The sequence below is a fragment of the Schistocerca gregaria genome, chromosome 2, assembly GCF_023897955.1.
Source record: "Schistocerca gregaria isolate iqSchGreg1 chromosome 2, iqSchGreg1.2, whole genome shotgun sequence".
Lineage (NCBI taxonomy): Eukaryota > Metazoa > Arthropoda > Insecta > Orthoptera > Acrididae > Schistocerca > Schistocerca gregaria.
In genome coordinates, this window is record NC_064921.1 from 196,894,248 (window position 1) to 196,910,526 (window position 16,279).

A 16,279-nucleotide genomic window follows, 5' to 3' on the forward strand; every position below is an offset into this window, starting at 1 on the left:
TACTGAAGTAAATAGGCAGGTGGTGACATGGGTGAGTATTATTGAACCATCAGATTAATAAATTTACTCATGTCCAGTATGGTGAATCACAATAGGTGGCAGCTTACTATGGTTCAATGAAATTACAAAACTATGCAAGTTTCACAGAAGTTTGTTTTTATGTAAATGGTGACTAGTTTCGGGCCTTAGTCCTTTAACAAGCTATCCACATAAGTCCTATGATAACACCATAATGTTTATACACATACAGCACTGGACTGTTGTATGCAAATAGTACCTTGCACTTAGCTACTCATACAAACAATGTGGCCAGTGCACAAACATTATGGTGTTATGCTAGGACTTACGTGGCTAGCATAATAATGGACCAAGGTCTTAAACAGCTTGCCTTTTAAATAAAAACAAATTTTTGTGCGTCTTTGATGGTTTTTTAATTTTGTTGAGATTAATAAGTCATGATTGCAAAATCCAGACATGAATTATGTACAAGTGGGTGGAAGGATTTACAGAAGTAAGCCTAGAGGAAGATCTGTTTATGTTCTGGAGAAATGTAAGAACATACAAAGCAATACTGTCTCTGTGAGTTATCTTAGGTCAGAGTTAGTAGAAACACAAACCCACATTTATAGCATTGGCAGAGCTGTCACAACTTGCACAGAAACCAGAGTGCACTTACAAGACTTAAGGAACATGAAAGGTAGGCAATAATTGAGAAGGGAGTAAGGCCAGGGTTGCATCCTATCGTCCCTATTATTCATTCTGTATGTGCAGCAAGCAGTAAAGGAAACCAAGGAGAAATTTCAAAAAGGAATTAAAGTTCGCAGAGGAGAGATAAAAACTACATTACTGGCCATTAAAATTGCTACACCAAGAAGAAATGCAGATGATAAACGGCTATTCATTGGACAAATATACTAGAAATGACATGTGATTACATTTTCACGCAATTTGGGTGCATAGATACTGAGAAATCAGTACACAGGACAACCACCTCTGGCCGTAATAACAGCCTTGATACGCCTGTGCATTGAGTCAAACAGAGCTTGGATGGCGTGTGCAGGTACAGCTGCCCATGCAGCTCCAACACGGTACCACAGTTCATCAAGAGTAGTGACTGGCGTATTGTGACGAGCTAGTTGCTCGGCCACCATTGACTAGACGTTTCCAATTGGTGAGAGATCTAGAGAATGTGCTGGCCAGGGCAGCAATCAAACATTTTCTGTATCCAGAAAGGCCCGTACAGGACCTGCAACATGCGGTCATGCATTATCCTGCTGAAATGAGGGTTTCGCAGGGATCGAATGAAGGGTAGAGCCATGGGTCATAACACATCTGAAATGTAACGTCTACTGTTCAAAGTGCCGTCAATGCGAACAAGAGGTGACAGAGACATGTAACCAATGGCACCCCATACCCTCACACCGGGTGATATGCCAGTATGGCGATGACGAAAACGTGCTTCCAATGTGCATTTACCGCGATGTCACCAAACACGGATGCGACCATCATGATGCTGTGAACAAAACCTGGATTCATCCGAAAAAATGAAGTTTTGCCATTCGTGCACCCACATTTGTCGTTGAATACACCTTCGCAGGCTCTCCTGTCTGTGATGCAGTGGCAAGGGCAACTGCAGCCACAGTCTTCGAGCTGATAGTCCATGCTGCTGCAAATGTCATCGAACTGTTCGTGCAGATGGTTGTTGTCTTGCAAACGTCCCCATCCGTTGACTCAGAGATAGAGACGTGGCTGCACGATCCGTTACAGCCATGCGGATACGATGCCTGTCATTTGGACTGCTAGCGATGCGAGTCCGTTGGGATCCAGCACAGCGTTCCATATTACTCTCCTCAAACCACCGATTCCATATTCTGCTAACAGTCATTGGGTCTCGACCAACGCAAGCAACAATATCGGAATATGATGAATCGCAAGCGCGATAGGCTACAATCCGACCTTTATCAAAGTCGGAAACGTGATGGTACACGTTTCTCCTCCTTACACGAGGCATCACGACGACATTTCACCAGGCAACGCCGGTCAACTGCTGTTTGCGTATGAGAAATCGGTTGGAAACTTTCCTCATGTCAGCATGTTGTAGGTGTCGCCACTGGTGCCAACCTTGTGTGAATGCTCTGAACAGCTAATCATTGGCATATCACAGCATCTTCTTCCTGTCGGTTAAATTTCGCATTTGTATCACGTCATATTCGTGGTGTAACAATTTTAATGGCCAGTAGTGTAAAAAGTTCGCAGATGACATCATAATTCTGTCAGAGATGGCAAAGGCTATGTAAGATTCAACTGAATGAAATGGATAGTGTCTTGAAAAGAGGCCATAAGATGAAAGTAAAAACAAGGTTAAAGATATGAAGTCAAATTAAATTGGGTGCTGCTGAGAGAATTAGGTTAAAAAATGAAACACTAAAGTTGTAGATTTTTTTAATATTTGGGTGGGGAGGTTGCTACACTGACTGGAGTAAAAACGGTGTAAATGCAAAAAATAGCAAAAAATGCATTTCTGAAAGAGAGAAATTTGTGAGCATTGGATATACTGGTAATTGGACTGTTAGGAAGTATTTTCTAAAAGCATTTATCTGGTGTGTAGACTTGTATGGAAGTGAAATGTGCACAATAAACAATTCATACAAGAGACGAGTAGAGACTTGTCACATGGTCTACAAAATAATGCTGAAGATTAGGTGGTTGGATCAAATAATTAATGAAGAGATACATCTACACATACTTAAATACTATGCAAGCCACAGTCTGGTGTGTGGTGAAGGGCATGTGGTACCACTTTTAATCATTTCCTTTCCTGTTCCACTCACAAGTAAAGCAAGATAAAAACAACTGTCTTTATGCCCCTGTACAAGTTCTAATTTCTCTTATCTTGTGTTTGTGGTCCACAAGTCAGCTTCAGATGCATGTTCTGTAAATTTTCTCAACAGGGTTTCATGAAAAGAATGTTGCCTTACTTCCAGGTATCCTCATTTGTGTTCCTGAAGCATCTCCAAATATTTGCATGTTGATTGAACCTACCAGTAACAAATGTAGCAGCCTGCCTCTGAATTGCTTTCCAAACTCTCAAGCAGTACTCAAGAATGGGTTGGACTTTTGCTTTGTATACAGTCTCCTTTACAGATGAACCACCTTCCTAAAACTCTGCCAACAAATGAAGTCAACCAGCCTTTCCCATTAGAATTCTTACATGATCATTCTGTTTCATATCTTTCTACTGTGTCTACCCTAGATATTTAATCAACCTGGCTGTGTCAAGTAGCACAGTACCAGTGCTGTATTCATACATTATGTGACTGTTTTTCCCACTCACCTGCATTAACTTATATTTTTCTACATTTAGAGCTAGCTGCCATTCATCACCACAACTGAAACTTTTGTCCCAGTCATCTTGTATTCTCCTACAGTCACTCAACAGACACCTTTCTGTACACCACAGTATCATCAGTAAACGGCCACAGATTGCTGCTCATCCTGTTTGTCAGTTCATTTATTTTTATGGAAAATAATAGGGGTTTATTGCACTTCCCATGAGTACTCCTGATGGGCACTCACTGTCGAGAACAACATACTGTGTTCTGCTCTTTTAGAAGTCTTTGAGCCATATTACCATTGCGTGTACTGTTGAACCTGCTGCTGGGAAAAAAAAAAAAAAAAAAAAGTGGTCAAAGGTACTTTGCGAAACTGCCTGTCTGTACCCACTGCAGTGAATCCACAGGCACACCTGTCTATATTCGGTAGGTTAAAATCACCTCCAACTAATGTTGCATGATCTGGGTATTTCCGTGCTGATAAGGATAGACTTTCTTTGAATGATTCTGAAACTGTCGTGGCGGAATCAGGTGGCAGGTGGCAGGTAATAAAAAAAAATCCAATAATTAACTTTTTTTTACCTCGATCTGTTACACGCAGGCTGATAACTTTAGTCACATTCAGAATTGACCTTATTAGCGCCATCGTTTATGTCGAACACACTACCTGCTGTGGTGTCTTTGTGAAATACATACCATGAGTCGCTAAATATTTCAGAGCTCTCTACTTTGGGTTTCAGACACTTCTTGACTCCAAGAATAATTTGATAAAATTATTTAATTGGATAGATAAAAAAATCTACTTACCAAGTGGCAGCAGAACAAACACATAAAAGACTGTTGTGATTGGCAAGCTTTTGGAGCCAGTGGCTCCTTCAGTCAGAAGGGTTGAAGAGGAAGGAAGAATGGTGAAGGGAAAGGACTGGAAAGGTCTAGGAAATGGGATAGATTTTGGGAAAGTCACCCAGAATTGTGGGTCAGGGGAGACTTACCATGCGGTAATAATCCAATACGGTAATAACCCCATACGGTAAGTCTCCCCAGACCCGCAGTTCTGAGTGACCTTCCCAGAATCTGCCCCTTCTCCTAGACCTCTCCAGTCCTTCTTCCTTCCCCTTCAACCCTTCTGCCTGAAGAAGGAGCCACTGGGTCCGTAAGCTTGCCAGTCACATCATCAGTCTTTTATGTGTATGTTCTTCCGCCACTTGTTGAATAGATTTTTTATCTATCCAATAAAATAAGTTTATCAAGAATAATTTGAGAATGGAAAAATACCTTGGAGGGCATAAATTCAGCAAGTTGTTACAAAATACTTTGTCAGTTTATTGATAAAATTTTGATGGCCAAAGTGTCTTTAATCTGAATGCAGGATTATTTCGCTATCTGCGTATCACCTGATGAGTGTTCATCTAAGTATCTCAAACTGCTGCCTAACCCAAAAAAGCCTCATGTGCACTCCACAAATACTCTGATACCTGAGTATCTGTTTCCTCTGTGTTGTGCACCACTGACCTACAAGGGGGAGCCCTACAACTCTCCAACCGATAATGCAGGTCCAGAAATCTCCAGCCAAGACAGTCACCAAGTCAACAAAGCCTTTGGCTGAGATGCTCTACTTGGCTCCAAACCAGAGGACCCCGATCTGCTATGGGAAGAATGCTGCAAATTGCAAGCTCTGCTTGCACCATATGCATAAGGCAAGCAGCCTTCACCAGTCCGGTCAGTCGACTCTGAAGCCAAGTAACAGGCTCATTGGTGACTGTGTGAACCACGACTTGCAGACAACTGCACACCGCACTTTTTATAGCCTCAGGCAAGGCCTGTTCCACATCTCAGATAATCTCTGCCACCACTACATCCTGCAACAGGCTGCAGCAGCCTGAAAATGGCAGACCATAGTCATAAGTGATTTCAGCTGTTCACAAACTGCATTTAGCTCCTCCTCTATCCACATACAGCATACCCACGTTCTATCTGTCCTAGCTCTACCAAGAAAACACTGAAAAAGTTAAATACCTAACTTGCTGATCTGCTGGTGTATAGCAGATAGCTGGAGCCTGACTGACTGGGCTGGAAGAAACAGTTATTGGATCTTCAGAACAAATAAATGAATAACAGTTTATAACATTTCAGCTCCTCAACACCAAATTAAAACGTTCCATTAGGAGGTGTCTGCTTCGTGCAAAAGGTCTTGAGTTCATATTGACGACAACAAGTAATTCTTCATTACAGACGTTTATTTACAAACAGAACTGACAGACTTCACAGACTCAACAACCGACTCTCAGAGCTAACCGCACTGCATATCCGGACTGGCAACTGACAACTCCTAGGTGTATTAATATCTTTCCAAACAATGAGAGTTTTTGACAATGTTTTGTTTACAATACGATAGCAATTCACGACTTAAAACTAAATTAGACATTACAGAATTTTAGTACAGGTTAAAGTAAGTAAAAGGATCAGTACATATAAATTCTTACAAGCATAATTTCCAAATAGATTTTATAACATTTTTCTACCAGCTTCTGGATAACCTTCACCAGATTTGTACCGATGTTTCCAGAAATATCTTGACATTTGATTCTGGATATTTCTTGAGTGATTTAGAACAACTATTTATATGTAAAATGATATAAATCGTGTTTCAAAACGTAAATAAATCTTTTTAGCAATATTTCTTGATACAAATCGTCTTTCGAAATTAGGTTATGAAACAGTTTTCACAAGTTTTCGTATTTTTGCGATCATAATATAGAATTTCTCCATAGAAAGTTCCAGAAGTGTGCATTAAACGTTCATTTACAGACTTTCTCTTTAGCTGGTGAGTTTTTAAAAGTATCTTGTCCATATTATACGAAATAATTTAGCTCAAAACTGATAATTTATACAATCAATCAGAGCTACAGCAAACAGTGAGTCTTTCTTTTACAAAATGAAATATAATTACAAAATTGAATGAAAATAGGTTACTAACACCAATATATACCTACATCAATTCTATTTTTGTTCCTTCTGCACAAAACGCCCCAATATTGACACAGTACAACACTCAAACATCACTAAAGTTTCCCTTTACATTTTGCATATCTGTATCGGCATCCCCTAAAAGTCTACAGTATCGAATACTTCAATATGTCCCAATATGTCCTGTAATGTTACAAGTTGCACTATAGACTGCCTGGTTTTACATGTTAAGGTTAAAAACATGAGAGTATGCCTCCTAAATAGAAAAACATATACAGATTTTAAGAATTATGTTACTAAGAAATGCGGAAAAAGCTAGATGTACTGTATCACACAAGGGAGAAAAGAGCTCTTTGACGTAATGTGTGTAAAAGAAGTGTTTGGTTTGTTAGAACACACTGAGAGGCGTTGAGGAATCATCAGCTTGGTAATACAGGGAAGTGGGAGGGGGATAAAAGTTACAGAGGAAGACCAAGGCTAGGGAGATAAGTCGTGAAGCAAATTCCTTTTGTTGAGGTGAAGCCACTGTACAGCCACTCGCATTCACTATATCACTCGCCTTAGTATAATTAAAAGCCTGTCACTGTAGCTGAGAAGTCCATACAGGTGCAAAACATAGCATAAGCATAAATGCATCTTCCTGCAAGTACACTTGTAATGGAACTACTCTTATCTATGCCTGCAGCCTATATGTCAGTTGCAGAAAGACCAAGACAACCAATAATTTGCAGAATAACAGGACAAAATAACAAAAACTTCAACAAGCAGGCTGCCAGAGTGCCCAATATTACTGAAATTCCCATCAAAGGGAAGTGTCAAATAAGACCATAGTCATAAGTGATTTCAGCCGTTCACAAACTGCATTCAGCTCCTCCTCTATCCACATACAGCATGCCCACGTCCTATCTGTCCTAGCACTACCAAGAAAACACTGAAAAAGTTAAATACCTAACTTGCTGATCTGTAAGAAGTTGTCAAGATAGGAAAGAATGACAACTTCCGGGTTGAAGTCCTGGCCCTGACACACATTTTTATTTGTTGTTTAGATTTGTATGATAAGCGAGGAGCTGTTAAATTTTCATTGCGATCCCAGATTATCACTGCATGCTGTACAAATCAGTGAGAGTTCTATATCTCAAGACCGTTCTGCCATGAGACGTATAGGCCAACCACAGATTCATACAGGACCAGGTCCATATAGAGCATTTATGCTGATACTAGAGAACCATTACTTGCCATTCAGCAGCAACTCCACAATGTTAACCAGGCAGTCAGCAAAACAAGTTGTTTGCTGTTCCGGAATATCGGTGTCCCAAATCATTGGTTGCCCTGCCATGAGAACGATAAATTCCTGTGAGCAGTTTGGTCATTTGGTATCTGAGCAAAATAAAAACATAATACAGGGTTGAAGCCAACTGCAGAGGTCTAGATTCCCCCCTCCCCCCCCCCCCCCCCCCCTCTTCCCTTCCCCGTGATGTATTGGTGAGTGCTACACTTAAATATGTTTTTAACAAGACATTTTAAATAAACACTGCAACTGTATGGTAATATTCATATGTGGATAAAGTGGAGGACCTTGTAGATAGTTGATTTGCCTTGAGTGCATCCTTAAGATTTGTTCACCAAATAGAATTGTAGTGTTTGATGCTGAATTACTGGCCATTTTGTGAGTGTAGGAGCTGATAATCTGTTTTTATGCTGTGAAAGTCCTTGTCTTTTCCAGCCCCCAAGTGCTTTTGAAACTATGTTGTGCTTGTACCCTACAGCTAAAAAAGTCTAAAACATTGGTGACTGCCTTCTGTACCTACAAATGCTATGGAATGAGTTGTCATTCTTTTGGATAATTGAACAGTTTGGAAGTCATCAACATGAGTTACAGATATAATGCAAATGCATAGGTTTGTTTCCCACCTGACAAACTTTTTTTTCCCTCCCAGGTTATAATATGGATGTGGTGTGACTGTGTGTGATCAGCAACTGCACTATTCAGAACTGTTATTTTAGTCTTCTCTTTGTTCTTGTATCAACAGCTTCAGCAGATTTTAAAACAAATACCACCACCACCACCACCACCACCACATTTATAATGTATATCCCAATAAAGATGCAAAGTTTAATTTTTTCAGAAATTACTTGACAAGTTTAAATACTCTTATTTTAAATTTATCGGTACACAATTCAGTTATGTATGAAAAACAATATTGGACAAATGTCTACCACAACTTTGCTAACGTTACTCTTCTACAAAATTTTAATCACATTTTTGCACATTTCTGGCTTGATTTCCTCAATGACATGCTCAGTTTGGTCTGTTAGCTCAGGAATCAGTCTCAGTTTGTTTACATTAACATGTTATTTCACATAACTCTTCAGTAAATAGTCACATGGTTTCATGTTGGTGGCCGATTCAACTGCCCATGGCATTAGATGACATGAATCTGAAATTTCTCTCACAACAATGCAAATGATGCAGGTGTGGTAAGACAGATGGTGCCGTCATGCTGGAACCATTTGGTTTTGATTCATCACCTCTAGTTTGGGCCAGAGAAACTCTCTTATCATGTTGCAGTAATGTATGCCATCCACCATCACTGCAATATCTGTGACATCCTTGAAAAAAATAAGATCAATCATTCTGCCCATCCAGAACCTGCACCAAATGGTGGCTCATTCTGCAGTCATCAGCTGTTCAGTTGTTATGTGAAGATTCTCATCACACAAACTCTGACAGTTATGCTTGTTATGTAGCTGTCTAATTAAAAATGCACCTCATTGCTAAAGACGATATTGCTTTAAAATTGCCGTACTGGTTTTCCAACACAATTGTAGAATTCATGCTGTTGCAAATGACTGGTTGACAGTACTTGTGTTGTCAGTTGAATGTTGTAAAGGAGATGTAAATAAAATAGAAAGAAACTTCCACATGGGAAAAATATATTAAAAACAAAGATTCCAAGACTTACCAAGCGGGAAAGCGCCGGCAGACAGGCACAATGAACAAAACACACAAACACACACACAGAATTACTAGCTTTCGCAACCGATGGTTGCTTCTTCAGGAAGGAGAGGGAAAGACGAAAGGATGTGGGTTTTAAGGGAGAGGGAAAGGAGTCATTCCAATTCCGGGAGCGGAAAGACTTCCCTTAGGGGGAAAATAAGGACAGGTCATAAAAAAGTGTGTTTTAGGCACCTAAAATAGGCTCCTTCAGTAGTTCATTTAGACTATATAAAACCTAAAATAGGCTCTAATAAAAATGATGCAGAGAAAATAAAAATAAATTAAAATACACAGTGTTGACAGTATGAACATCTTATTAGTCATTAAAACAAGGAGAATGAATATTTACACAGTTACAGAGCACAGCAATCTACAACATTAATGTTGAACATAACTCCAAATATTTTTGAGTTCCTGCAAGATAAAGATCTCCGTAAAACAGTTGTGGCAATGGTTCAATTAATACATTCGTGGTTTTGCATATTCTGACCGTAGTTGGCTTCGCAATAAATAACCAAAATCTTTTCTAGTGGAAAAATTGTGGCGCTTGTCAGTCGGAATCAATTTATACGCTGAAAAAGAACGTTCTACATCAATAGATGTGAAAGGAGCATACTTCATTTTCGGCACATATTGGACAGAAATGCTGCAGTTAGGAGTGCTGGATTTTCCACTAAGTATGTCAGCAGCTGCACATATCTCCTTCAGGCCAGTATTCTTCTGCAAAACCGTTTGCATTTTTGCCCATACTTTTTCCCCTACTTCACCTACTTCATTTTGACTTCTTCAAGCAAAGAAGTGTATTGTCGTAGATAGGCCTCCCTGAGCCTTCTAATTGTGAAATTATTCTTGCCCAAATGTAAGATAGGTCCCATTTTAAAGAAGAATCTTTGCGTAACTCCATTGCCGCAGTTACGGATGCAGCATCCTCCGGTATATTTTCAACCACCTTCTGGACAGCTGAGAGATGCATACTATAGTATCCTGCTGCTATCAGCCACGTGTCCAGAGGGTGACAACAGGCTCTGGTGGCAGTGGGACATCTGGAAGCTGTTCTTTGAATGCCTGTATTCTTGATGGTGCCTTAACAAAAACTTTCTTCACCATAGATATTACTTTATTTACTTGAGGAAATTGTAGCCTTACTTGCTCTGCTAAGCAGTTGATCCCATGCACTACACATGTTACGTGCAGCATCAATGGGTAGGATACTTTTAATAGTTGAAACGCTGCTATCATATATGCAGCAGCATCAGTGACGGCCAGAAGCACCTTATTCTCATCCAATCCGTTTGGGTATAGCACCTTAAGCCCATTGTTCACAAACTGTGCTATTGTTTGTTGGTTAGTTTTTGCAAGCTGTTTTGAGTAAATCAAAGAGCCCTGGATGGAGCATGTGGATCTAGCTTGCCAATAATCAGGTTTGCGAAGTAACGGCCAAGACTGTCAATAGTTTCATCCACAGGAATCCATATACAAGATTCTCCAATATCTTCTCGGATTCTGTGCAATGCAGCATTGTAAGCTGAATCCACATAATTCTTACATAAAGTTGACTCTGCAGGAATAGACTGATGACAGTACTTCTCAAGAAAACCTCTGAAAATAGGGTTTTCTAGTTTCCGAAAGGGGATGTTTGCTGCCACAAGCGCATGATACAAATTGCTGCAGAACCTTTTTTTTTTTCCGGAGGATTCACCAGATTTATTGGTTAAAAGAGTTTGCTTCAATTTTGACTTTCGTTCAACATTTTTAGTTTTATGTGCGATTCCAGCTGCATGCTGAGTTAAGTTAGATTTCTTAACACTCGAAACCTAATACGAGAGAAAAGGGAATTGCAGTTTAGAATCACATATAGAGAGTATTTCATATTACTAAAGGATAGCGATAAAAAAGAATCCTAAGTGACAGGAAAATAAGTAGTCTAAGAAAAACATCGACCAACCTCCTTGTTGCATGCTTGGCAGAAAATAATTTTTCCACCTGTTGTATAATGCGGAAAATCTTGCAGCCACTGCCTTATATGAGCAGACTTTGAATTAGAATTTATTTGTCACTTAGAACGTCAGTAACACCTAACACGTCGGTCGCTGCACAATGTACTGATTTGTTTTCGCTGGGAAGAAGTGAACGATGACCAGTCTTTACTGTGGTGCATGGGAGCTGTAGGGGAAGTACCGTACTCATTGCTGGACGTATGGCACCTGACAGATGGCCGCCCCTTTTGAACAAGCGAATGGAATCTACCGGTGCTTCAGATGAAAACATCTCACTACTGGCAAATTATTTTTTGCACAGGAAAATTCACGTATAATACCTTTCACGAAACAGAGTAGTTTGATAGGACTGCCTGTAGAAAGCAGCGAGAAAATGCGCGAAGGGCAGTAATTTAGCTATAGAGAGCGTCTACGATTAACATTGTGATTTTTTAATCCGTGCTCAGCTGAAGGCCTATGAAACCGTTTCTTTGCGAAAATACACAGCTGGCCGGAATCCTATGGACGAAATATTTTCAGATATAACATTTAGTACTCCCACGTTCGATTCTAATGTGTAACTCAAATCTTTGACTGGTTCCCATTCGCTCACCGAAGTTAAGCACTGTCGTGCTCGGCGCGTACTTGGATGGATGACCATACAACCGTGCCGAGTGCTGTTGGTAGTAAGACACGCAAAGGAGTTGTAAACAGTCTCTAACGACCTTTGCCTTCGACAAGACGTAAAGCCCTAAGTGTACTTCCTTTTTCTAATCTTTGAAAACGCAAGAACTCGATGTTACATTAACGAAATAGGTACTTTTTAGGATTTTGATACCGAAATAGGCAAAATTATGCGTCAACGTCGAAATACCCAATTTTAGGTCCTATAGAACTAACGGTATTCAGTTTAGTTAGTCATGAAATGCATAAGTACCAACTTATATGCAAATTGGAGCTTAGGAAAAAAATAGGTTTTAACCTAAAGATCGGTGAGCTATTTTTTACGTATGGATAATAAAACACCTATAAAGAGTATTTGGTATTAACAGGGATAGCGATATAAAAAAATTAAAAAAGACCGAAGTGTTAGGCAAATACGAAGCATGAGTGCATATCAACTAGCCACCTTGCTGCATGCTGGGCAGAAAATATTTTTTTCCATCTCTCGTATAGTGTGGAAAAACTTGGAGCCACTGTCTCAAATGATGAAATAGGCTTTTTTTAGGATATTAAAGCCGAAATAGGCAAAAACAGGCACTAACGTCGAAATACGCTTTTTTTTGGTCCTGTAGAATTAACGCTATTAAGTGTAAATAGTCATGAAACGCATAAGTACAAATTTTTATGCAAATAGGAACTCGGGAACAAAATAGGTTTTTACCTAAAATCCGCGGTCTAGTCATCAGTGTACAATTAATGTGTGGAGGGTCGAACAGCTAAAGGCACACACTATTTAAACAGACACTTTGAATGTTGTGATAGAGCCTCTGGCATCAGCAGGTATAATATAGATGAGTTATTTGTTTGTTCTTCTGGCTCGAGATAGTGTCTTTTAATAACCAATAAACAGCAGTATAGGGAATAGACACAAGAGTTTCGTAGTAAGTCCTCATAAGTTGCAGAAACACTCTCACAATGATCATCACCTGGAACAGCTGATCAAAACATACCTTTTGGTGGCAATAAGTAACAGAAGTAACATTAACTTAAGAGTCCATAACAATGGTATATTTAATTGAACTACTGTATTATACCATGTCAGTTTATAATTTCTAATTGATGAGATTAAAATATGAAATATTGAGGTGATTGTATATATTACTTTAAATTTAATAGAGATGACACCAACACATAATTTAAACATTTTTATGCTTGATTATTTTATCAAGAACATGATGAAGTAAGAGAATACTGCATAAAAGCAGTGCACAAATCGGTTATGGGTGTGTGTTACCTTTCCTTTTTCTTTGTTGTTGTTGTTGTTGTTGTTGATGCTGATGCTGATGCTGATGCTGAGGCGGCGGCTGCTGCTGCTGCTGCTGCTGCTGCTGCTGCTGCTGACGATGACGACGATGATGATATTTTCTCTATATTTTGATGAGAAATACATGCAACTTTATCTTTACTGTCTCTAAAATCTGTTGCAGATTGCAGTGGTTGCTGTGATGTGCAAACCACATCGCTGTCCACACATCAATATGACTGGTAACATATGTGTATATTGTCCTGGAGGTCCAGACTCTGATTTTGAGTATTCAACACAATCTTACACAGGATATGAACCAACATCCATGCGAGCCATAAGAGCACGATACAATCCATATTTACAAACAAGACACAGAGTTGAACAAGTAAGTAGGTTACAATTCACGTCTGCACTATAATTTTCCTTTTTAAGTAATATTATGTATAATTGCTCAGTGAGAAAGAAATTAAGAAAAATATGTGATCTTGGTAATTTTCTTGACCTGAAGTTTAAGCCTTAAAATTGTAGAGTGACAGAAAACTGGACAGTACTCATCATCATTTGATGCAACACCTAGTGCTACTGATAGAGACACTGAAAGAATAAAAAATACTCCTTGCTTTTGGAACTATTCATTCTGTCTGTGGTAAGGTGGGGGAAGGGAGGAGGGGGGGGGGGAAGAGTGGGGAAGGGGGCTCCCACAGATAATTCAGATCACACATTAAGTGGGTCGTGGTTTTCCACAGATTTGAGGAGGGTCATACATGTTTGAAACCAGTCATTGTAGTGAAAATTTTGTGTTATGGTTAGCAAAATTGTTTTAAAATGAGAAGGGTGTCGTGTTCTCAGTTCATTTGCCTACTGTTAACAGAACTGAGAGACTGAGTCATCATAAACAAGGAAGTAAATAATTTCACAACGTTATTTAGATGCAATACAAGATGCAAACAAATAGTAGATTTGAACCGCCATATAGTCCATTCATTCCATCATTGAGAGGCCGTAATGTATAAATCAGTGCATGATTCTTATGCAAAATGTGGATGGAAACAGCAGCACCAAATATAATGTGGCATGGAGTGTGATGGTGGTGGCTGTGCTATTTCACCTTTTATTGGGCCACAGGACTGTTTCACATCACTCCTGTGGCAGTTGTGCCTGTGTCTGTACTGTCACATACATTAAGTTTGTATACTTACGTAAACTACTCCCAGGCCAGGACATGGTGTCATAAGTACATATTTGTGACATGATGCACTTAAGTTCCAGTGGTGTGGGCTGATTGTTTAGACATGCTTTCAGAAACATTAACATTGAAAGTATGATGGTAAAACACAATAAGCTGGCTATGGTGAGACATCTGTGCAGTCTGATTCTGCCAATGACTTTGACAATTTTGGTACATGGTGCTGAGGAGAGTCTTGAATTTGTAGAAACTTGTATCAAATGACTGATTGGTATTCACAATTCATAAATCTCATCAAGAGGAGGCTACTTCAGTTTCATGACTCACTAATTATATAATGCTGTTATAAATTAAAGTTGCTGCATAGTAACATTGCGCACACTGTCATAACATTCCACCATCACTTAAGGACGTAACATATTACTTCCTCCCACATACATCTTATGTGGTGACCACAATGAGTAAATTTGAGAAATTAGAGCCACTGCATGGGCTTACCAACAATCATTCTTTCCATCCACTATTCACATCTGGAACATGGTAGGGGGAGTACCTTCGTCCACACACCATTAAATGTCTCTTGGAGAATGGTGTAGACGTAAATTTATGGAATGTAATAACTAACACAAAAACAATGTAAATATTCATTTAGCCCAGGAACAAAGCTAAAACAGTTCTTGGCCAAGTGTTCATCTGAGCCACAATAGAAATTATTCAGAGATCATTCAAGTGCTGATTGCTTACTGTGTGTTTAGTGCAACATTTCATGGATATATGGTTTCCACCACCTCTTACTTATATGGAACTTTGATTATGAAATATATGTCATCCATCTAAGTCATGCTTGGACTGTAATTCTTCAATTCCAAGCACACCTTCACTGGACAAAATGTATTTCATAATCAAAATTTCTTATTAACAAGAAGTGGTAGAAACCACAAGTTCATGATCCATTGCACTAAACAGACAGTCCTTACTGCAGAGGCCACTTATAGAGGCAAATTGAATAATGGCAACTGAGGCAAAGACTGCTGCTCACTACAGATGACAGTGCAGTTAGCCTGCAAATATTGGCCTTGTTCCCACCCAGGCTCCTTCTCTGGGTGTATGTGTATGTGAGGTTACTCACATTGATATGTCTATCATCCATCTGCATATAAGGCAGTGTTACTAAAGAGCCCATGAGGGTTGACGGAGGAGAGGGGTATTGCTCACCTGGGGTTCCTGAGCTATGGACAGGTGACACTGTCAGTTCTCTATAGCAGTAAGCTCAGTGCATGAATACTTCAGCTACAAGCATGCAGACAGTTGTACGTGTCACAGGACTACGTCTGCTACTATACAGGGTGGTCCATTGATAGTGACTGGGCCAAATATCTCATGAAATAAGCATCAAACGAAAAAACTACAAAGAACGAAACTCGTCTAGCTTGAACGGGGAAACCTGTTGGCGTTATGATTGGCCCGCTAGATGGCGCTGTCATAGGTCAAACGGATATCAACTGCATTTTCTAAAAATAGGAGCCCCTATTTCTTATTACATATTTGTGTAGTACATAAAGAAATATGAATGTTTCGCTTTGTGATAGATGGCGCTGTAATAGTCACAAACCTATAAGTACATGGTATCGCGTAACATTCCACCAGTGCGGACGGTATTTGCTTCGTGATTCATTACCCATGTTAAAATGGACCGTTTACCAATTGCGGAAAAGGTGGATATCTTGTTAATGTATGGCTGTTGTGATCTAAATGCCCGATGGGTGTGTGTTATGTATGCTGCTCGGTATCCTGGATGACATCATCCAAGTGTCCAGACTGTTCGCTGGATAGTTACGTTATTTAAGGAAA

General features: G+C 39.5%; 1 protein-coding gene across 1 annotated transcript in view; it reads left to right on the plus strand.

Moving 5' to 3' along the window:
* LOC126336666 (elongator complex protein 3) overlaps positions 1–16,279 on the plus strand; it is a 69,845-nt gene that overhangs the window by 23,955 nt on the left and 29,611 nt on the right. Inside the window, exon 3 of the mRNA XM_050000613.1 lies at positions 13,424–13,627. Within this exon, the coding sequence (XP_049856570.1) occupies positions 13,424–13,627 (204 nt within the window). The remainder of the gene's footprint in view (positions 1–13,423; positions 13,628–16,279) is intronic.